The 25,101-nt window shown below is 43.1% G+C and overlaps 1 protein-coding gene across 3 annotated transcripts in view; it reads right to left on the reverse strand.

The window, feature by feature from the left end:
* Window positions 1-25,101, reverse strand: part of LOC124622560 (protein croquemort-like) — an 86,983-nt gene that overhangs the window by 39,878 nt on the left and 22,004 nt on the right. For all 3 annotated transcript variants that reach the window (XM_047148299.1, XM_047148298.1, XM_047148300.1), the window contains exons 5-6: window positions 9,698-9,898; window positions 4,987-5,198 (exon numbers count right to left, since the gene is read on the reverse strand). In XM_047148299.1, the coding sequence (XP_047004255.1) occupies window positions 4,987-5,198; window positions 9,698-9,898 (413 nt within the window). The remainder of the gene's footprint in view (window positions 1-4,986; window positions 5,199-9,697; window positions 9,899-25,101) is intronic.

Raw genomic sequence — 25,101 nt, forward strand, 5'->3', positions numbered from 1 at the left:
TATGGTGCGGAGGAGCTAGACGACGCTATAGCTGAGAACGGAAGTGAAAAGGCAGAAGTGTCAGGGAGGCAACTCCATATCAAAACCACGAAAGGGCTTTCAGAATTAATGCCAGTAGTCAGAGGACGAGTTACTGCCAGAATGTGGAAATCCCTATCCGATCGGACGTATCCGGCCACCCTTATGTAATGCGCAAATGACTGCTCGAAGTCACGAGATGTGAACCCGTCAGTGTAAAAGGAGGTGCGGAGTGGTGCGCTGTCAGTAGAGAAGCAATAGTAGCAGAATGGGTCGGCAAGGAGAACTCAGCGACTTCGAACGTGGACTTGTCTCCTGAGTAACCAATCCATCGGGGACATTTCAATCTTTCTAACACTGTCCAAGCCGCCTACATCTGCATCTACATACATACTCCGCAATCCACCATACGGTGCGTGGCGGAGGTTACCTCGTACCACAACTAGCATCTTCTCTCCCTGTTCCACTCCCAAACAGAACGAGGGAAAAATGATTGCCTATATGCCTCTGTACGAGCCCTAATCTCTTTTATTTTATCTTTGTGGTCTTTCCGCGAAATGTAAGTTGGCGGCAGTAAAATTGTACTGCAGTCAGCCTCAGATGCTGGTTCTCCAAATTTCCTCAGTAGCGATTCACGAAAACAACGCCTCCTTTCCTCTAGAGACTCCCACCCGAGTTCCTGAAGCATTTCCGCAACACTCGCGTGATGATCAAACCTGCCAGTAACAAATTAGCAGCCCGACTCTGAATTGCTTCTATGTCCTCCTTCAATCCGACCTGATAGGGATCCCAAACGCTCGAGCAGTACTCAAGAATAGGTCGTATTAGTGTTTTATAAGCGGTCTCCTTTACAGATGAACCACATCTTCCCAAAATTCTACCAATGAACCGAAGACGACTATCCGCCTTCCCCACAACTGCCATTACATGCTTGTCCCACTTCATATCGCTCTGCAATGTTACGCCCAAATATTTAATCGACGTGACTGTGTCAAGCGCTACACTACTAATGGAATATTCAAACATTACAGGATTCTTTTTCCTATTCATCTGCATTAATTTACATTTACCTATATTTAGAGTTAGCTGCCATTCTTTACACCAATCACAAATCCGGTCCAAGTCATCTTGTATCCTCCTACAGTCACTCAACGACGACACCTTCCCGTACACCACAGCATCATCAGCAAACAGCCACAAATTGCTATCCACCCTATCCAAAAGATCATTTATGTCGGTAGAAAACAACAGCGGACCTACCAAACTTCCCTGGGGCACTCCAGATGATACACTCACCTCCGATGAACACTCACCATCGAGGACAACGTTCTGGGTTCTATTACTTAAGAAGTCTTCGAGCCACTCAAATTCTTGGGAACCAATCCTATATGCTCGTACCGTAGTTAGGAGTCTGCAGTGGGGCACCGAGTCAAACGCTTTCCGGAAGTCAAGGAATATGGCATCCGTCTGGTGCCCTTCATCCATGGTTCGAAGGATATCATGTGAAAAAAGGGCGAATTGCGTTTAGCAGGAGCGATGCTTTCTAAAGCCGTGTTGATGCATGGACAGCAACTTCTCTGTCTCAAGGAAATTCATTATATTCGAACTGAGAATATGTTCGAGAATCCTGCAATAGACCGATGTTAAGGATATTGGTCTGTAATTTTAAGGATCCGTCCTTCTACCCTTCTTATATACAGGCATCACCTGCGCTTTTTTCTAGTCGCTCGGGACTTTACGTTGGGCAAGAGATTCGCGATAAATGCAAGCTAAGTAAGGACCCAATGCAGTAGAGTACCCTCTGTAAAACCGAATTGGAATCCCATCAGGACCTGGCGACTTATTTATATTCAACCCATTCAGCTGCTTCACAACCCCAGGGATGTCTATCAGTATGTCCTCCATACGGGAATCTGTACGAGACTCGAACGTCAGTATATTTGTACGATCCTCCTGCGTGAAAGATTTCTCAAATGCTAAATTTAAAATTTCAGCTTTCGTTTCGCTGTCTTCCGTTGCCAGGCCAGACTGATCAGTGAGTGACTGGATGGAAGCCTTCGAGACGCTTACCGATTTTACGTAAGACCAGAATTTCCTTAGGTTTTCAGCAAGATCTTTTGCTAAGATATGACGGTGGTAGTGGTTGAATGCTTTGCGCATCCCTCTTTTTACAGCAGCACGAATCTCTACTAACTTTTGCCTGTCCTCATTCTCCCGATCTTTCTTGTACCGCGAGTGCAACTGCCTTTGCTTCCTGAGCATTCTCCGAATTGCGCTGTTAAACCACGGTGGGTCTTTCCCGTCCTTAGCCCACTTTTTCGGCACTTACTTGTCGTCAGTGTACCTACTGGTGATTTAATTGTGACGTGGAAACTGAAAGGAACAAACACATCTAAACCAAGACTAGGCAGATTTCATGTACTGACGGATTTGGACCGACGAGCATTGTGGAGGATAACTCTAAAATCCCGCATGAAATCAGCGGAAGGAATCACTCGTGAGTTGCAAAGTGCTGCTAGCAGTCCAGCTAATACAGTGGCTATGCAAGGGAGTTTGTGCTACGGAGTTAAAAAGAATTGGATACAACGGTCGAGCAACTCCTGCTAAGAGACGTTTGAGGCGTTCTAACGAGCTACGGCACTGGACAGTGGATGACTGGAAAAGAATGATTTGGAGTGATGAATCACGCTACACCCTGTGCCAATCCGATGGGTGGGTCTGGATTTAGTGAATGCCTGAAGAACGTTACGTGGCATCATGTGCAGTCCCTTATTGCGCTTAAGAAAACGCTATTTGCGAAAGGGTATGAATCATATTTTACAGCATTATGCCTGCGTACAAGAGGGATCAGGAGACGATGATTTGATTAGCATAGTGCACTCTGTCATGAAACAGAATTTGTGGAGTAATGGTTTATGGATAATAAGTTGATAACATTCCTGAAATGGACTAATCTGCCTAGAGTCCAGACCTGAACCTATAACGGTACTTTGCGGGCAGGCATGTCAATTAGCATCATATTAATTAAAATGTGGGATAAATAGACTTTATTTTGGAAGAATTAAAAAGGGGAAAGTAATACGAAACTTTAATAACTGCACAGTATTACTAAGTAGCAATATAATGAAAAGTAATAAAAAGCAAAGTACCAAAGACCTAGCGGGACAGAAAGATATAGGGGCGCGTTTGTTTTTTAATACATGTAAAAGAACATGTAACACATTATTGAGCTCTTTACCTTCAGTTATCGCGATCGGGCTAGTCGATTAAAATGTGGTACGCGACGGCGAAATTCATTAAGGAGATTATTTAAAGACTCTTCAAGCACGTTTAAAATACGTTACGTGTGACGAAGTGATCAGAGACGTTTATTGTCGGGTGAAGTGAAACTGATTCCGACAACATATTTCGAACTTTGTGTTAGCTGGGAAAAATACTCTTGAGAAACTATTATGGTTGTGGAACCCACGAAAGTTGTACCCAACGGAAAGTTATAGTTTACGTAATTCTGCATTTTATAAAATTGTGAAACGCGTGTGCGCGGAACATTAAGAGAATCTTATCCTTGGACGGTTGCGGGGGAACTGATACAAACAACGCGCCAGCATAAAAATGGTTCGCTTATTAACTACCAGATATTAATTAACGGGGACCTAAAATACTAAAAACAGTGCATACACCGGTAAATTGAACCCTGCGTGTGAAAGACAATCACATCGAACATTTCGAGAGCGAAGAATAGACATTTAAGTGCCGAATTGATAGCCTGGGTCGTGTCGATATTTGGACATTATATGACACGCGTTATTCAGAAAACGATATCGACCATTTTAATACTGAAAAGAAGGATGGGATCATCACCCCCAATCCCGATTCATATTTCATATTTAGTTACTGAAAAGAATAGTGTTAATAAACAAACTACATTTCAATTTTATCCACGATTTTGGCTTCATTACGTATTCTTGACTACGTGATAAACAATATCTGTGGAAGTTGTATACAACGTATCGTCATAATATTTAACCAACCAATATTGTGGGACACCAAAAATGTAAATGCATGAAATTGTTCTTACAGTGAATGTATAATGTGTGAGTGCTACGAACTATATTGCAAACCGAACATCCATTACATACTTGCATGTTTATCTGCGAAAATGGTCCTTGTCGGTACATGAGCATAGAGTTCGAAGAGAATCGCTGGAACATTGCAAACCATTCAGATTAATCGAACATCTAAATACGCATAATGCTGGTATCACCAGGATGTGTTCTTTCTCCTCACCCCCGTGGCAGTAATTGAATTATGAGTCAGCCGGGAATAACATTTAAATCAATTGACGACCATTGAGCTAGCGTCACGAATTTTCAAACGTCCGCTGCCATGTATGGAGGCGAGTGACACCACGAGTGCTAACGTCGATCGAGGAGTGTCGTCGCGATCGTATTGAATGACATTGAGCGGTCACAAACCCAATGAAACTCTTTGGGATGAATCAGAATGTCGACTTTACTCCAGACTCGATCATCCAACGTTACTACTTTCACTGGCCTCGATTGTTGAGAAGGAAAAGTCTGCCGTCTGTCTGCAGACATTCAGGCGCCGAATCGAAAGTGTCCCCAGCAGAGTTAAAAATGCCATAAAGACGAAGGGTAAACACATCCCACATCAGTATGCACTAACGGGTGTCCGGACACTTTGAATCAAATAGTGTATTCTATTGGGTACAAACCACTGACGTAGCAATAGTGATTCATATTTGAACCTCAGACTTCAGGAGTCAGTAGGCAGTAATTTGATGTTGTTATTTCCTTTCTTAATTATTTTTTACCGCATGAAGGGCTTAAAGAAGCAATTGCATGAACTAAAGTACGAATTACACTGAAGTTTTTAATGTCTTCTGCGTGCGAATATAATTCATTACTCGCCAATTATTCTAGTAAGTTTGGAGAGCGACATACTTACGAACAAACATCAGGAGCAAATATTCCAACGTCAGCTGTGCTTTTGATTGGCGCCCAAAGTTCTCCTGTGGTACCGCTGATTTTGTTGCACGGCGAATCAAAGTAAGGAGTTTCATTCATATAATTCCAATTTGCCACTGTTCCCAAGAGGTCTAGATTGCTCGCGCCAGTGTACATGTTGAACACACCATCGTAAGTTTCCGAGCCATTCCTCTGTGAACAGTAGTGATAAAAACTTGTTATAATGCAGATCTTTGTAGCAATAATAGTAACTTAAAGCATTAATAGTCACAACCATACACTGAAGCTAGTCCATGTGTCTACTCTCTACACTCCTTGTACAGCCACATACACGCACAGTCTCTACAACAAGTATACGCCTGTATGATGAAACTAGACTGTTTTATCTTAGTGTCACACCTCTATAATAAGGGTAAATCCGCAAGAGACGCCGCATGCGGTCTATAGCGCATCCCTCATAGTTTTGGCGAGCACCAACAGAGTGTGCACTTATCAGCATTGCAGTTGCTCAGTGGACACCGAGCCATTATAAAAATGTGTGCATTTCGATCGAGGAAGTTATGTGCTCTGGTGGAATAGCTCAGGTAAGTCCATAAACATCCCTTCAAAACTTTTTTCAGTGTCACTATTAGTTCTTAGTGTATGCTAAATACTCGTAGTTGAATATTTCCAAATGATTGAGCAGTTGTATTAACAGTAAGTCCTATTGGCAGCGTTTTGGTTCCAGTGCTGCCAATTTGGCTACCAAGGTCACGAAAGGTGCAACGTCTCTCGCCTGCAGATTGGGATACATGTCGAAATAAAATCTGGTACTTATGCCACACATTTTTTTGTTACGGATACTCGCAGCATAAATCGAATATCAGCTTCAAATACGTGAAAAAAATTTCTGTTTTGTTTATATCTTTGTTCAAATGACTTAGCAAGAATAAAAAAATATGTCCCTACATATGTGTAAAGAGTGTGGAGAATTATACCGGAAAAAAAGTTGTGCGACTTGTAAGTTTCAGTTACAGGGGGAGTGCACGATTTTCTATACGTTCTGTATCGAGCGTGGCAGAGGAAATAATAAGAAAACCAGATGAAATAAGTTCGTGAATCTTAACTTTGTTTTTTTATTTGATATTTCACTAGTATTATTGGGTGTATTAACTAAAGATAAATCGATTATATGTCTTAGTTTTAATTTTTTCAACTGTCAGTAAACTAGTTATACAAACCAGTGAACTACGTAGATATATAAATAATATATCATTAAAAACTATTGTTAACATTTCATCGTTTTTTTTCTCCACCCCACAACATATTTATAACCATAAATATGCTTATAGATATATTGTGGGGCTATATATATATATAGGTTTTGACTTGGAAACAGTTTTTAGCTTGTCGCAAATCAATGTAAAATTGTTTTTCTTGTCACACAATACGTTTAAATGTCGAACTGAAAAAAATCCAAAAAAATTTATGTCTTAGACAATTGGTGTGTTTAATTGAACAAATCGAAGTTTTACTAAATGTGTACTATGGGACTTTACATATGCGATTTTGAAAATGTTAGCCATCTCTCCCAGATTTACTTTACTTGAAAAACTTCATTTTCGCCATTGACTGAACGTTTATAAAGAATCCACTATCGCAATGCCAACCTCGTGTTCATTTTCGGGAGGGTAATAGATACCGTAAGAACAGCAGTAGTCATTGTTCTCTCTCACGGACAACTGCTGCAAGTAGCAAATGCTTCCCACTCTTGTGCCAATCACCTTGCAAAATCTGTTTGACTTTCACTCTGAAGGATAAAACACTAAAGTTTTATATTGGGCTAAAAGTGGCAAGCATGAGTGATACTTCTCAGGTATTATGAGACTGTGTGTTAAAAGTCTTCCGTTTACTGGTGACCATATTGCGGTGAGTGTCAGATATTGCGGTGTTAACCATTCCTTGAAAAGATTGTAGTGTGTTATCTGGACTAAGGATGAAGTTCAAAAGGCTAGGGGATTTGTTCTTAGGTGTGGAATTTGGTACAATATAAGATAGAAGAGGAAGAATTCGCGTAGATGCTGAATAATGGCAGGATTTTAACAGCTTGGCGACGGGTTTGAGAGGGAGCGTGCAGCAAAAGAAAGCAGTGTTGGAGGAAGCGCACTCTTCTACAACTGTGAAAAGGGGCAGCTGACGGATTGCAGATAAGGGAGGAGTGTATGTTGAAGCGTCGAATGGATGAGGTAAAAAATAGGTAAGGTCTCCAAAACCCGTAGGTGTTCAAAAGAAACGCAGTAATGACGAAGTCATAGGCATCAGATTTTTGGAGAAAAAAACAGTTTGTCTTCGTAGATTTGCTCACTTACGTAATTGTAAAGATTTACTTCTTTCGCATATAATCTTTTTCACTCGTGAAATGTAAATGTCACGTTTTATGTAAGCGAACCGGATAAAATATTAATTACCCACTTAAAACAGCGCCTCGAAGCGCTGTATAACTTGAACCAGGTGATCATATGACCAACAACGGCTGTGAAATGATGTGTACGTGCAAGTCTGTCATAGGGTATCAGCGCGGTAAGATTGTCGTCATGGGGACGTGACAAAGTGGCTGAAAAGAGCTATCGTGTTTGGACATGCCGATGAACATACTGTGAACGATTTTCTCCGATTTGTTGGTGTACCAGAAAGTGCCGTCTACAAGATGGGGTACCACTCGCAGCCATGTAAGTTGGTGTAAGAAGAGTGGTCGTAATAAATATCCAAACCGACAGGGACCAGAGACGAGTGTTACGCCTTTATCAATGACAATCGGTTTGAAACCCGACAGATATTGATGCTGTAAGTGAATGCAGGTCCAACCAGTCGTTTCCGAGTGAACACTGCAAAGGGAACTACTTGCAATTGACATTTGGCGTCAGAAAGCTCGAGAACTTCCATGAACCATCGACCTTGACAAGGTGGGGTGACTTGGGTGTCTCAGAGATACCCATAAAGTAAGTGTGACCACAACGGTGTGGTACCTGTGGAGAGGCCAGGCTAATCCGTGGTTGCCGAATAGGGGCAGCAGTCTTTTTCCGTTGCAGCAGAGGCAACAGTCTGGATGACTGACTGATCGGGTCTTCTAAACATTAGCCAACATGGCCTTGCTGTGCTGGTAATGCGAACGGAAGAAAGCACGGGGAAATTACAGCAGTTATTTTATTCCCGAGGGCATACAGCTTTACTGTACATCATCTTGTTTAAAATATTCCGAGGTAAAATAGTCACCCATTCGGATAGCCGGACGACATGCCATCGGAAAAAATAAAACTGGCATTCTACCGGCCTATTAGAGGGTAGCTTAGAGAAATTAGAAAGGGAGATTGGTAAGTTGAAGGTAGATGTAGTGGGAGTTAATGAACTGAGGTGGCAGGAAGAACACTACATTCTGTCAGGTCAGGTTTATGAACACAAAATCTTATAGGGATAATGGAGGAGTAGGCCTAACAATAATGAGAAAATAGGCGGGCGGGTAAGCTACAATGACCGGCATTACAATAACCAGTAGCCAACAACCACCAAAATAATAATAATTTACATGTCAAGAGATGAAAATGTATAGTAAAAGAAATCTTTCAACTAGTTTAGGGAGACGAAAATTTGCCATCGTAGAAAAAGAAAGAGAAGGAAAAATAGGAAAGAAACGACAGAGAAGGTTGTCTCGTAGTATCTTGCACAGAGAATAATCTGACCATGGCTAACACTTGTTTTAAGGTTGTGTAGGTGTAAAAGACCTGGGGACACTGCATGGTTTCAGACTGAGTGTATAATGGTAAGACTGAGATTTGTAAACCAGATTTTCAACTGCAAGACAATTCCAGGAATAGATGTAGACTCTGATCACAATTTGTTAGTTATTAACTGGAGATTAAAATTGGAGAAATTACAGAAAGGTAGCAAATGAAGGAGAAGAGAGCTGGATAAATTGAAGGAATCAGACGTTGTTGAGACTTACAGATGGAGCATCAGACAACAATGGATTGAAACTGGGTGAGGGAAGGGGGATCGGAAATATTACAAATAGGTAGCTTTGAGAGATGAAACAGGGTATGGGGAAGACAGCAGACGATCACATAGGTAAAAAGGCAAGGCCTTGCGGAAATTTCTGGATAACACAGGAGATGTTGAATTTAACGACGGAAGGAGAAAATATAAAATCCGCAGCAAATGAAGCAGGCGTAAGAGAATACAAACATTTAAACCATGAGACTGGCAAAAAGTGAAGGAAGGTACCTGATTTGAACTGACTGCTCCGATCGATGATGCACTTCTCGACAGAGACAGAATACGACTACACTCGAGGGCGTCGGACAGTCATTATTTGGAAAGTATCAAGTATGCAATGAGGCACAGAACAGATTCTCTGAACATCTTCCGTAAATTTTCTCCTAGACGTCTCTAAATAACGTGATATATGCACAACAGTTGTTGTTCATTCTCAGTATGTTATGGTCGTCTGAACAGAGTAGCACATAAACGATGGATTATAAAGGAAATGTTCCTTGACAAAAAATTATCCTTTGTATGTGACTTACCACCGCTCGGCGTTTATCGGTGACAATGTGAAACACTCTGGCATGAGTTTGCAGCAAATATTTATGCTTTTGATTGTCATTATTTGATGGTTGCTTAATTTCAGTAAAAATAATGTTATCTTGCTTACGTACATCAACAAAGTATCCGAACTCCTCAAATGGAATTGGTAATGACAGCTCATTTGTAAAGTTGAGCAGAAGATCGAAGTATCCGTCGAACATTAATTCCCTCACAGATTTGGTCACAAACATTGTTTCGTTAGTGATATCCAAAAGTGACGAAACAACCAGCTTTTTCCCAGTACTCATGTGACGAGACATGTAGTTAAGAACCTGTAAAAGACAACAATCGTTTTAAAAACACAGAAGATTTCGTAAACACATTTTCTGAGTAACAACAATAAATATCTCATTCTTTATGCTTTATGTGTTTTTGTCCTTTGCACTTAAAGTAGCATTATCACTTCTAATTAATCAGTAAACTGTAAGTTATCTTCATATTTTATTTTCTAATTTAGCTGCTTGGTGCTGGGTGTAACAAAATAAATATGCATTAAAAATGATACTAATTACAAAATATTCTTTTTCAATCGGTCTTTAAATGGGAATCGTGGAAAATGCAATTTAATAGTACAATATTTTTTTACTTTGGATGTCAGACAGTGTATAACTGTCAATACGTAGTGCCACATTATACACGCAGTATTCTTCCTTGCATTTTTCATCCAAACTACATTTTCTCTCCATTTTCGATACTGTACATTCAATCATATGCAGTCATACACACGAAGCTGATGGTTTCATTTGTGAGAGTCGAAAGACAAGAGGCCTTCGGAACTGAACCACTTTCAAGACGACAGATGACATGAGCACCGTTGCTCAACCCCTGAAATCGCTAATCATGTATGGCCTCCTCTTTAGGATCAATTAACAAGGTCTTAATATAAATAGCTTAGTCAGGATAAAACTGATATACACAAGAGGATTATCAATGTGGGCATATAAAGAGAACGGTATTTCACGTGGCACCAACCGTTATAAAAATAAGTGAGACGCGAAAGAGTCTCTAAATAACAACTAAGGTAGGCGAGTAACGAAACTAGGTCACATGTGGAGGATAACAACATTAAAATTCTGGTACAGTGGCATCCATGTGACAACATAGTCATTAAAATACAATAGCAGAAAGTAATGTTACATGATGGGACTAACAATGATAAAAGAAATTCTCGGTTAATAAAGAAGGAATGCTTGCGACACTTAGAACAAGTGCAAAGCATTTAGTGCTTGAGAAATCCATAGTTATTTAGAATAAAATTGTGTTTAAATAGTAATTTGTTCATTTAGCGCAAACTCGGAGTTCTGGTTCATACTGTGCAAAATTACGATTATTTCAAGGAGGTCAAGGATGCGTCCTTTTGGATGGTGACAGAGATGCTGAGGTTTCGGTTGATGTCAGGGAATGAGTGTTTACAGGCCTTAAGATGGCTGCTTAAAGTAGACTTTGAATTAATTAGATCCCGGTGTTCTCCAAAACTGATAGCAAACGTCCGTTTTATTTGCCCTATGTATTGGCAGTGACAGCCCCCACACTTGATTTTGTACATTACTGGCCATTAAAATTGCTACACCACGAAGATGACGTGCTACAGACGCGAAATTTAACCGACAGGAAGAAGATGCTGTGATATGCAAACGATTATATTTTAAAAGCATTCACACAAGGTTGGTGCCGGTGGCGACACCCACAACGCGCTGACATGAGGAAAGTTTCCAACCGATTTCTCATATACAAACAGCAGTTGACCGGCGTTGCCTGGTGAAACATTGTTGTGATGTCTCGTGTAAGGAGGGGAAATGCGAGCCATCACGTTTCCGACTTTGATAAAGGTCAGATTGTAGCCTATCGCGATTGCGGTTTATCGTATCGCGAAATTGCTGCTCGCGTTGGTCGAGATCCAATGACTGTTAGCAGAATATGGAATCGATGGGTTCAGGAGGATAATACGGAACGCCGTGCTGAATCCCAACGGCCTCGTATCACTAGCAGTCGAGATGACAGGCATCTTATCCGCATGGCTGTAACGGATCGTGCAGCCACGTCTCGATCCCTGAGTCAACAGATGGGGACGTTTGCAAGACAACAACCATCTGCACGAACAGTTCGACGACGTTTGCAGCAGCATGGACTATCAGCTGGGAGACCATGACTGCGGTTACAGACAGGAGCGCCTGCGATGGTGTACTCAACGACGAATGGCAAAACGTCATTTTTTCGGATGAATCCAGGTTCTGTTTCAGCATCGTGATGGTCGCATCCGTGTTTGGCGACATCGCGGTGAACGCACATTGGAAGCGTGTTTTCGTCATCGCTATACTGGCGTATCACCCAGCGTGATGGTATGGGGTGCCACTGGTCACCACTTTTTCGCATTGACGGCACTTTGAACAGTGGACGTTACATTTCAGATGTGTTACGACTCGTGGCTCTACCCTTCATTCGATCCCTGCGAAACCCTACATTTAAGCCGGATAATGCACGACCGCATGTTGCAGGTCCTGTACGGGCCTTTCTGGATACAGAAAATATTCGACTGCTGCCCTGGCCAACACATTCTCCAGATCTCTCACCAATTGAAAACATCTGATCAATGGTGGCCGAGCAACTGGCTCGTCACAATACGCCAGACACTACTCTTGATGAACTGTGGTATCGTGTTGAAGCTGCATGGGCAGCTGTACCTGTACACGCCATCCAAGCTCTGTTTGACTCAATGCCCAGTCGTATCAAGGTCGTTATTACGGCCAGAGGTGGTTGTTCTGGGTGCTGATTTCTCAGGATCTATACAACCAAACTACGTGAAAATGTTCAAAATGGCTCTGAGCACTATGGGACTTAACTTCTGAGGTCATCAGTCGCCTAGAACTTAGAACTAATTAAACCTAACTAACCTAAGGACATCACACACATCCATGCCCGAGGCAAGATTCGTACCTGCGACCGTAGCGGTCGCTCGGTTCTAGACTGTAGCGCCCAGAACCGCACGGCCACTCTGGCCGGCCGTGAAAATGTAATCACATGTAAGTTCTGGTGTAATATATTTGTCCAATGAATACCTGTTTATCATCTGCATTTCTTCTTGGTGTAGCAATTTTAATGGCCAGTAGTGTATTTGCTAGGGGAGTTCCAGTTCCGCAGTTTGCCTAACAATCAAGGGAAACCGAAAATCATGGTCGGAATCTGGGATGGCAACAATTTTTATTCAGTTCTTAGCCAATGTGTTTCAGACAAATTATAATAAAGTCTAGTGTATGTGACAAATAATTTTCTTTGCGTATGCAGAGTAATCACAACGACTTTTACAGTGTACCTATGTTCCTGTAGCGCGAGGCTGCAGTAGATACATTCAGTTGGTTGAAGAGTTGCCTGAAATATGCGTGTCCACACACAGTGCTAATTACTGTCTTTTCCTCAATGAATATTTATGCCTAAGTGGGGAGTTGCCGCAGAAAATTGCACTTAAAGAAATTCGAGTCAAACGTACAAAGAACTTGAAATCATAAGCCCACTATAAGTTACACCTTGCATCCCCTCTAGCCTGAATGCATGCACAAATTCGGTTGGAAATGGTTTTCATGGAGCCATTGTGTCTTGTCCTAAGGCAAACTGGCCCACAACTGTTGTAAATGGTCCTAGATATCATGGTTACTGGCGCTGGGTAGAATTTTGTTGCATTCTCCTTTGCACACGCAGGTGGACACAGAGAAAAGTCAATTGATTAACAGACACACACACGCACACACACACAATCAAAAAACACAACTCTCTATTTAATAATGATCTTATCTTTTGTAGCTGTCCTATATGCTATCCTCTGACTGAAGAAGCGTGGGATTATCTCTATATACATTGAAATGGTTCAATATACAATATACAATGTATATGGGACTCAACTGCTGAGGTCGTAAGTCCCCTAGAACTACTTAAACCTAACTAACCTAAGGACAACACACACATCCATGCCCGAGGCAGGATTCGAACCTGCGACCGTAGCGGTCGCGCGGTTCCAGACTGTAGCGCCAGAGCCGCTCGGCCACCAACGGCCGGCTATATACATTGAAGCGTCTAAGAAACTGGTATAGGGATGCGTGTTGAAATACAGAGATATGTTAACAGACAGAATATGGCGCTGCGTCGGCAACGGCTATATAGGACAATAAATGTCTGGCGCAGTTGTTGGATCGGTTACTGCAGGTACAATGGCAGGTTATCAAGTTTTAAGTGAGTTTGAACGTGATGTTATATTCGGCGCACGAGCGATGGGACACAGCATCTCCAAGGTAGTGCTGAAGTTGGGATTTTCGCGTATGACCACTTCGCGAGTCTACCGTGTACTTCAGGAATCTGGTAAAACATCAAATCTCTCTGCAGAAAATTCTGATACTTCTTAGTTTTGGAACCCAACGAACACAGAACTTGTACACTAATTATTGTTTGGTCACGATCTCACGTAATATGGTCATAGAAATCTGCGATTAATGACGAGACACTGCAAAATGTCAGTTTTCGCGAATTATTACGTCAATTTTCTATATGATATCGTTGCTGACTAGAAATGTAAACCAAGTTCTGTCATCACAACATTCTTCCCTTTTCCCTGTGAGGTGTCCTTCGTTTTACAAATGTTTCATTTATTGAAACTCGGAAGGCAGCCGAAGTCAGTTCACTGCATTAAACAGGTCTGCAAAATAAGCCGGTTCCCACGGAGGCAGTGATAACGACGTGCGATGGCGAATCACGAGAGTAGAGAGGGGGAACGCGAGCCTTGGGAACGAATCTTACTCGACAGTAAAGATGTAGGGGAACCACTGCTGTTTTACTTTATTAAATATTAATGATTAAAGTCCTCTTTTGGCATAACTGGTGCTAAGAGCAGGCTTTGAATCATTAGGGCTTCACCACAATACTAACGCTGTGCAGTAAACTAGCGAATTAAGTAAACAAATGATTATTGTTAAGTTATCGAAGATGTGCAAAGGATGAATAACTGTTACGACGTAAGCAAGAGATTTCGGTTGTGCAACAATCTCGCCAGTCGGCGATAGGGTGTACTCTGAGCCTGTTCACATGTGAGAGTTAGTGCTAGAATGCATGCAGATACTGTTCATGTATAATATTCGGCTTTACCATGCTCTGGGAACTTATTAACGTTGTGAAAGGAATCATTTTATTACAATAAACTGATACTATTTTACTGAGGTGGCAAATAAATGCAATTTAATGGCACCCTGGGGCTTAATTAATAGAAACCGGTTACTTGCACCACTAATCAGAATTACACGTCGTCTGCTTACGTCTTCTGAAGAATCCAGTGCGGTACCAGATCTGCTTTTGGGGACATCACCTACAAGAGTTTGGTATAGTAGAGGTAGGAGGAAAATCTACGCGCAGGTTCACTAAAGTAATCGAAGAAAGCACCATCTTAACCAGCACAGTCTCCGGTGGGAAGACTTGTCCAGTATACTGTACGTCACCTACGCCGCTTTCTACGGAATTGCGATTGAACCGAGGAACTTCTGTGTAGGTTCAAATATGGTAGGGGAGTCTGTAACCTTTAAACAAATGACGCCATTGATATCCAGCATGTTCACTCATCACATTCGATCCGCATGCAGAACAAATTTCGCGGTGATTGCCAAAAGTTTTGAGATTTTTTGCCTCTAAAAACCGAACTACACAACTAATTTCACATCTGATACGATATTTCAGTTGCAACATGGTTCTGACCGGCACCTGTAGAGAAATGAGAAGCAATGTAGCTGGCCTAAGCACGCCAGTCAATTTCGTGAACCAATGTAGCGACTGGCAAATATTTAATGCAGTTCGACTGGTCTGCTTTAATGTTGCTCCTTACCAGAGGACGTATTTACATATTCAGAACCACAATGCAGAGTTTTTTCTTTCAACTATTGAACATGGTGACACTTTTTAACGTTTGGAGCGGCAATATAGGGATCGTTGGTGGGACCTGTGGTCGGCCTGAGAGGTAAGGTAACGAATGCCATGAAACTTTGTAAGGGCACTGAGCTCATTTTATAACACAGACAGTGTTTCAATTTGAGGACTGCATCTTCCTGGAGTAACGCCTCCATCTCTTCCACTAAAAATGTAGAATAATGGTTTCATGAGCGTGAAAAAGAAGTGACACTTTCTACCTCGTCTCCAGAATTACTTTATTTGAAAACAATCGAGATATAGTGGTACTCAGGCTGTTTCGGATCGTAGCAGTGGTACTACGACATACGGCTATTTCACAAATCTTTACCAGCTACTCGTTCCGCGCCTGACAGACTGTTCAACGCCGTCATTCGGGTGTGGTACGGATGGTGTAGGGTCAGCATAACGCTCTCCGGTCTCTGTCAACTTTTCAGATCGTGGGGCCGCTAGTTCTCACTCAAGTATCTTCTCAGCATCACGAGACTGATTGCTGTTCGTTACAGTCCTCCCAGCAACGAAAAATCTCTAGCAGTTCAGTAATTGAATTTGGCTCCTCCACAGGGCAACTGGATATCCTTCCCACTCACCGACGGAGGCGAACAAATTTTGGCAATGGTATTCATAATGATAATAACATTGTTCCGTCACACAAAGTGCTTGTTGAATGAGATTTTCACTCTGCAGCGGAGTGTGCGCTGATATGAAACTTCCTGGCAGATTAAAACTTTGCCGGACCGAGACTCGAATTCGGGACCTCTGCCATTCGCGGGCAAGTGCTCTACCATCTTTTTTTAAATGTGTTAAAATAAGAAAAAATGGGGTAAAGGTGGTTTGAAGCTCAGACTGAGACTTCAACGCTACTTTTTTTCCCAATGTCAGACTTACAACCTTTGCTGACATACATTTTGTTATACTTCCGCATAAATAGTGTCTGCAATATCCAAATGTTGACAAATAATGGCTAATTAGAAAATTAAGTAAGTAAGGAAATGAATAAAACTGAAAATGTCCAAATGAAAAAGACATGAAAACATCGCGGGTAGTACAAATACAAAGGAAACATGCTCCTCTAGCAATGAAATGAAATTCGTGTCGGGGGCGACACCTGCTCACGACCCGACGTTCGATAGAGCAAGAGAGCCATCTATCGACCCGTTCTCCAGACGTTGGTGTAAGACTGGGTCGTCTTCTCGAAATTTAACTAAGGGTCCGTAAGAGTGATCGATGTCTATCTCGGCTTCTTAGTGAATCTCATCTCTCACCCGTCACACCCCATCTGGCAGGCTCGCAGGTAATTAGCGAAGTGTTGCCTATATTTCTTATGCTGTTGCAACTTCGTGTGTCCATCCAGGAGAAAATGCCAAAAATCCGTTTTTTCCTATTCCGATTCGCTATAGACGTAGCCCACAACCATTCCCCGTACCCATGTCACTGCTTTGGTTTTTTGGGCCGGAAAATAAGATTCTTGGGGGAAAAAAAGTGTGTCTGATGAAATTGTGTGAGGGGCGGAGCGTAACAGGAACGCCAATATCTGTCGTGCCAAGTGCCACACCGGAGCCGTCCCACCACATGCTAAACGATGTTCATCAGTGTCCACTGTTGCGCAGCCGAAACATAGTGAAGTGTCTGCCAAATGAATCGCGTGCCGCCGTTGGTTCGTTGCGAACTTCCTATTTACCACCACATACCATGTTGAGCGTATCGACGTTGGGGGGGTAAAAGTTCCGTATAACGTGCCATATCTGTCGCTAGTTCTTGTCTGGGTACTTCTTTTCCAGGGTATTCCTGGGGCACAGGCGCAGTAAGAGTTGGTATACATCTCGCGCCGTCGATAGTCGTTGTTGGGAAGGATTCTCTGACATAGTTAAGCTAAAAAAAAAAAAAAATCTTCGGTGAAATATGGCCCACATTGACGGGGGGTAGCATTGAAGTGGGCGCTGGTACATCGGCCAACGCACCCGAGCTATTGCGAAATTGACCGCGCCACTGTCGTAAAATCGTACTGACGAATAACGCCCGTGCCTTTTCATATACGTTCACCAGACCAAGTCCACCCTCTCCAGGTGGTAGCGTAATCGTTGTGTATTGGATCTTAAACAGGTGTCCCACACCCACGTAAGTTCCGAAAGTTGCTTGTATCCGTGATGCCATTGTGCGCGTTAAGGGCAGGACATGAGCTACGTGAGTGAGTCTCGGTGCTAGGTATACGTTAACATAGGCCACCCTCTGAATCATATCCAACGCTCTTAATTTCTGTAACAGCACCATTGTCCGCATCAGCTTCAATATGCTGCTGTCCGCTGCACATCCGTGTGGAACACCTAGACATTTTATGGTGTTAACTAACATGAGCGGGCCTTCCTCCCCCGGGTTTAATCCTCGACAGACATTCACGCAGCGCGACTTCTGTAGATTAAGCACGCTTCCCGCCGCCATCCCGTATCGCTGCATCCATGCCAACGCCGTACGTACTTCGTCGCCTGTCCGTGCCACCAGCATCACATCGTCAACATTAGCGCGGCAATGAAAGGTCAGTTGTGGCAACGGCACTCCCTCCAGCCGTCTTCGGAGACCATATAGACAGGGTTGCAAAGCCATTGCATACAAAAATATCGAAAGGGGGCAACCTTGACGAACTGACCTTGAAATAAGAATGTAGTCAGTGCCCCGCCCATTCACAGAGGCCTTTGATTGCACGCCGTGTAACAGTCGCATGGTCATTAGAATGAAGGCCTGTGGGATTCCCAATCTGCCCATCACTGCGTGCAAAAAGATATGATCCACTCCATCGAACGCATGATCGAAGTCAATAGCGACTAGTGCCCCACGCACTCGGCATGCCGCTGCTAATGCGATGATATTTCGGTAGTCACCGAGCGCCGTATGTACGTTACTCTTACCGCCGAGGCATGTTTGATCTATGAGGAGTCTATCAGAAATTGAGGACCGTAGGCGAGCCCCAAGGATGCGCGCGAAAATCTTATAGTCGCAGTTCAAGAGAGTGAGTGGTCTATAATCTCCTGGCCTTCTGCCACCGCGTGGTTTAGGTATTGGGATGATGATACCCTCCGTGAATTCGACAGGTATCTCAGTCTGCGGTAACAGGAGTTCGTTGTACATCTGAATCCACATTCCTCCCTTGAGGTATGCAAAGGCGCGGTAAAATTCAATTGGGAAGCCGTCCTGCCCCGGGGACTTGTTCGGAGCCCCCCCTGGCAATTGCGTCTGTCAGCTCCTCCTCCGTTATCGCTGTGATCAAAGCCTCTGTATCGAGAGGCGGTCCTTTATCTGGCATTTCGGAGATGACATCATGTAGTGTCTCGTGGTTCACTTGTACAGGTCCATATAACTGGCGGAAATAGTCAGTAAACACATGCGCAATATCACGCTGGTTCACAACTTGCTGGCCAGTTTCAGAGATTAGTTCCCTGATCAATGTCCTTCGTCGTCGTTGGCGTTCACGTATTACGTGGTGCATGGAGGGGGCTTCGGCAGCAACTGTGTCCGCCAATCTCACCCTTCCATTCTTAGTCTCGTCAGCTGTAATAACTTGGCTTTTATCGTGCGCATGGCCGTGTGCCTTTCCGGCGATGGTTGTTGGGTCATCAGCTCCCTCAGGGCTGTAAAATAAAAATCCGTAGTCGTGCGGTTCCACTGCGATTTGTCTTGTCCGTATCGTATCAACGTTCTCCGTAACGTTGGTTTTGCGCATTTGATCCACCACTGGAGAACCGAGGTGTATGCTCGTTGGCGGCGAACGCAGGTCTCCCAGACCTCCTCTATCGACCGGCGACATGCAGTGTCACGTAAATGGGCACTATTCACTTTCCAGGGACCCTTACTCCACCATATCTTCTGACGTGTTAGTTTAAATCATACAGACGTACGCGAGATGCTCCGTAAAAGCCGCTGGCCAGATTTCGGCATCCAGTATCGCCGTCCGTAGAGCTCGTGTCACATACATTCTATCAATTCTACTCGCCGAGTGTTCCGTTACATACGTTACATACTTCTGCCAGTACCTCGTCTCCTACCTTCCAGACTTTACAGAAGCTCTCCTGCGAACCTTGCAGAACTAGCACTGGTGAAAGAAAGGGTATTGCTGAGACATGGCTTAGCCACAGCGGGGATGATATTTACAGAATGAGATTTTCACTCTGCAGCGGAGTGTGCGCTGATATGAAACTTCCTGGCAGATTAAAACTGTGTGCCGGACCGAGACTCGAACTCGGGACCTTTGCCTTTCGCGGGCAAGTGCTCTACCACTTGCCCGCGAAAGGCAAAGGTCCCGAGTTCGGGTCTAGGTCCGGCACACAGTTTTAATCTGCCAGGAAGTTTCAAAGTGCTTGTTATCATAAAGTTCTGTATGACTGAAATAGTCAAATGAGAAAATTAAAGTACAGTAATACACTGAAGAGACAAATAAACTGGAACACCTGCCTAATATCGTGTAGAACTTCCGCGAGCACGCAGAAGTGTCACAACACGACGTGGCATGCACTCGACTAATGTCTGAAGCAGTGCTGGAGGCAACTGACACCATGAATCCTGTAGTGTTGACCATAAATCCGTAAGAGTACGAAGGGGTGGAAATTTCATCTGAACAGAACGTTACAAGGCATCCCAGATATGCTCATGTTCATGTCTGGGGAGTTTGATGGCCAGCGGAAGTGTTTAAACGAATAAGTGTGTAAAAATATGACATTTCCGTCTTTGATCGCTATTTCTTATTTTCAATGACCGGTTTCAGGCTAGCTGCCCATCTTCAGATCATATATTGCAGTTACAGAGTAACTTGTCAGTACAGAACTATCGGTTCACTGTCAGTGACAGTGAACCGATAGGTCTGTACTGACAAGTTACTCTGTAACTGCGATACATGATCTGAAGATGGGCAGTGACAGTGAACCGATAGTTCTGTACTGACAAGTTACTCTGTAACTGCAATATATGATCTGAAGATGGGCAGCTAGCCTGAAACCGGTCATTGAAAATAAAAAATAGCGATCAAAGACTGAAATGCCATATTTTTATTTAAGGAACGATCGCGGAAATCCCATTAAGACAATCATGTCTAGTTTTGATAAATAAGAGTGTTCCTGGAGGCACTCTGCTTCAATTCTGGTCGTGTGGGGTATCGCATTGTCCTGCTAGAACTGTCCAAGTCCGTCGGAACGCACAATGGACATGAATGGATGCAGGTGATCAGACAGGATTCTTATGTATGTGTCACCTGTCAGAGTCGTATCTAGACGTATCAGAAGATCCAAACCACTCCAACTGTACACGCCCCACACCATTACAGAGCCTCCACCTGCTGACATGTAGGGTCCATGGATTCATGAGGTTGTCTCCATACCCGTACACGTCCATCCGCTCGATACAATATGAAACGAGACTCGCCCGACCAGGCAACATTTTTCCAGTCATCAACAGTATAATGGTGTTGACGGGCGTAGACGAGGCGTAAAGCTTTGTGTCGGACAGTTATCAAGGGTACACGAGTGGGCTTTCTGCTCCGAAAGCCCATTTCGATGATGTTTCGTTGAATGGTTCGCACGCCGATACTTGTTAATGGCCCAGCATTGAAATCTGCAGCAATTTGCGGAAGGACTACACTTCTGCCACCCTGAACGATTCTCTTCAGATGTCGTTACTCACTTACTTACTTACTTACTCCACGGCACTACGGTCCTCTGAGGACCTTGGCCTCCTCAATCGCAGATTTCCAATCGTCTCGGTCTTCAGCACGCCTGCGCCACCTCGTCACTCCCACTGCTCTCAGGTCGGCTTCCACATCTTCCAGCTATTTCACACTCGGTCTTCCTCTCCTTCTTCTATCGCCAGCATGTCCCATCATCATCTTCTTCGGGAGCCTTTTTTCTGTCATATACTGGACATGTTCTAAGCCTTCCCATTTTGATTGAGGTTACCAAATCAGGTTCTTTATACAGAGGCCTTATTTCTTCATTAGTCCTAATTCTCCATATCTCACCTTCTTTTACAGGACCAAACATCTTCCTCAGCACTTTCCTTACCCATACATTTAACTTTTTTTCCAGAGCTTCCGTCAGTACCCATGCCTCACTGCTGGTTTGATCACTATTTTGTAGAATGTCAGTTTTAGTTTTCTACTTAGGTTCTTACTTTTGAGCATGGTATATAGTGATCTATATGATCTGTCTGCAGCCTTACTTCGGTTTGTTATATCTGCCTCCACTTCGTTTTGTGATGTTACTACTGAGCCAAGATAAATAAAGTTATCTACTCTTTCAAAACTGTACCCTTCTAAATGTAGATCATCTGTGTTTCTACTAACTCTCTCAGTGGCCATATTCTTAGATTTTATCTCACTAATTTCTAAACCAAGGTTGTTGGCAGCGGCTTCAAACTCTTTGATGGCTGATGTGAGTGCCTTCATACTTCTAGCACTTATTACTACATCATCTGCATAGCCTAAGATTTGCAGTAGACTATTGTAAATATTGCCTCCTGGGTTTGTGGTTATTGATCTTACTGCATTTTCTAATACCAGGTTGAATAGTACCGGGGATAATGGGTCTCCCTGTCTTAGGCGTTCTTCCGTTGGGAGCGATCTTGACAGACAACCCTGAACTTTAACCTGGCTTTTGCTGTTTTCCAGGGTCATCATAGTTAATTTTATTAGCTTCTTAGGAAATATGAATGTCTGCATTGTTTCCCACAGTGCTGATCTTTTAACTCTGTCATAGGCCAGTTGAAAGTCTATAAAGTGATGTTCGAATCTTACATTAAATACGTAAGTATTCTCCAGCATCATACTTACTGTAAAGGTATGGTCAGCTGTAGACCTCCCAGATCTAAAACCTACCTGGTACTCGTCTAGAATCTTTTCTACTCTTCTACTTACTCTCCATGTTATAGCCGTAGAGCCGCGCTGGATTAGCCGAGCGGTCTGGGGCGCTGCAGTCATGGACTGTGCGGCTGGTCCCAGCGGAGATTCGAGTCCTCCCTCGGGCATGGGTTTGTGTGTTTGTCCTTAGGATAATTTAAGTTAAGTAGTGTGTAAGCTTAGGGACTGATGACCTTAGCAGTTGAGTCCCATAAGATTTCACACACATTTGAAAATTTTTATAGCCGTAGAAAGGATTTTGTACACGATACTGAGCAGAGATACTCCTCGGTAGCTCTTACATTGCATATGTGATCCTTTCTTATGTATAGGGCAGATGGTTGCTAACGTCCAGTCCTCTGGCATTTTCTCTGTTTCCCAGGCCATTGTAATTATTTTATGTATCCTCCGTACTAATATTTCATCTCCGGGTTTTATCATTTCCGCCCTTACCAGGTCGTGTCCAGGAGCTTTGTTATTCCCAAGTTGCTTTATAATTACTCTTAGCTCTTCTATCGATGGTGGCTGTGTGTCTGCTGCATCATCATCTCCATCCATCTCCTGTTCTTTTTCAGTTTCTTCTATATCCCCTTCATTTCTCTCTTCACTTACGACGTGTCTGTTTGACAGCAACATTTCAAATTGTTGTGCCCATGTTTCTTTTATTTTTTCCTTCCCAACTATCAAACTGCCTGTCTCATCATTCACCATGTCCATCCTCTCTTTATTTGTCCCACTCCATAAAAGAATTTCCTGCCCTGCTTATTTTCACTGTATTTCATCCATTCTTTCCCTTTCCTCTACTCTCTTTTTAATCCGCGCTAAATTCTTAGCTACCCTTCTCTTCTCTTTAAACATAGCCACATTATTTCATGTAGGTCTCCGTAACATTCTTTGTCTTCACACTGTAGACCTTACTTTTCTCCAACCCAGCCCTTCTGGCTCTAATTGCAATCCTTTCTAAGGTATTGATTCTTACCAAAAGATGGTCTGAGTCAATATCCGCTCCTCTGCGGCTAATCACATTCAAAATATCTGAGGCATGTCGTCCATCTATCAGTACATGATATATTTGATTTCTCGTCAACCCATCTGGTGATATCCAAGTCTCCTTATGAATGTCTTTGTGTGGGGAAACACTTGCTTTTAATCACTAGTCTTTTGCTAAAAGCAAATTCAGTCAGTTTCCAACCATTGTTATTTGATTGCAGGTGATTACTATGAATATATGCCTTTCTCTTTACCTACTTTAGCATTACAATCCCCCAGGATAATTTTGACGTCATACTTTGGCAGCTTATCATATTCTTGCTCCAATTTCTCATAAAATTCGTCTTTCCTTCTTTACCTACTTTAGCATTACAATCACCCAGGATAATTTTGACATCATATTTTGGCAGCTTATCATATTCTTGCTCCAATTTCTCATAAAATTCGTCTTTCTCTCCTTCAGCTGCATCTTCCGTTGGGGCATGCACGCTAATCAGCGACAAGCTGCAGAATTTTCCCTTCAGCCTCAATCGACATAATCTGGGGTTTATTGTTTCATATTCCACCATGGCGTGACTGACGGACTTCTTAACCATAAAACCTGTTCCCAATCTATTTTCTTCTTCCCCGCTATTGATCAAGGTATAATGCTGGAGATCAATCACCTCTGTTTGTTTCCAATTTATCTCTTGCAGTGCTGATACAGCAACTCGGTACCTCAGTAATTCCTCCTCGAGCTTCCTACTGGCTTCCGCTTGAAAGATACTTGTTACATTCCCTGTTCCGATATACCAAAATCGTTGTCGTTTGACCTGCCTTGGTTGTCTTGAGACAGTCCGGTTCTCTCTGTGAATTGGTTGTTGTACAATGAGCTTTTTCCGATATGATATTGTTAGCCCCATGACCAACCCACAACCTGGAGGATCTGGATTTGTATCGGGTTTACTCCCTTAGGGAGACTGGCTTCACCACGCCTCTAGAGCCCTCCCTGCTCCATGTTGTAGGGAATTGAAAATGACAAGGTAAAAGGATAGGCTTAGGATAGGATAGGACAGGAGACAGGATTGATAGGTCGTTGTGAGACACACTTGATCCGGTTCCTCTCCTTCGGCCTGTCCAGCATGAGTGACCATGCTGGTAGCTACGCTACCGCTGGCATAGCTCTCTGGATCCAGAGCACGCAAACCTCCTCGCCCGCACGGACAGCGCTACGTTAAGGCGGTGTCTCCTGAGGCGGCCATTTGTCGTTAGTCCTGTTCTTTAGAATCTATTTCCGGCCGCAGCGATGTCGGAGATTTGATGTTTTACCGGATTCCTGGTGTACACGGTAGACTCGTGAAATGGTCGTACGCGAAAATCCCAACTTCATCACTACCTCGGAGATGCTGTAACCCATCGCTCGTGCTTCGACTATAACACCACGCTCAAACTCACTTACATCTTGATAACCTGCCATTGTAGCAGCAGTAACCGATCAAACAACTGCGCCAGACACTTGTTGTCTTATATAGGCGTTGCCGACCGTAGCACCGTATTCTAGCTGTTTACATATCTCTGTATTTCAATACGCATGCCTATACCAGTTTCTTTGGCGCTTCAGTGTAATTATTATAATACTATGGACACCTCTGTTAAACAGGAAATACAATAGAAAATGTGGCAAGAGCAAAAGTCAAA

Source organism: Schistocerca americana, chromosome 7 (genome assembly GCF_021461395.2).
Source record: "Schistocerca americana isolate TAMUIC-IGC-003095 chromosome 7, iqSchAmer2.1, whole genome shotgun sequence".
Classification (NCBI taxonomy): Eukaryota; Metazoa; Arthropoda; class Insecta; order Orthoptera; family Acrididae; genus Schistocerca; species Schistocerca americana.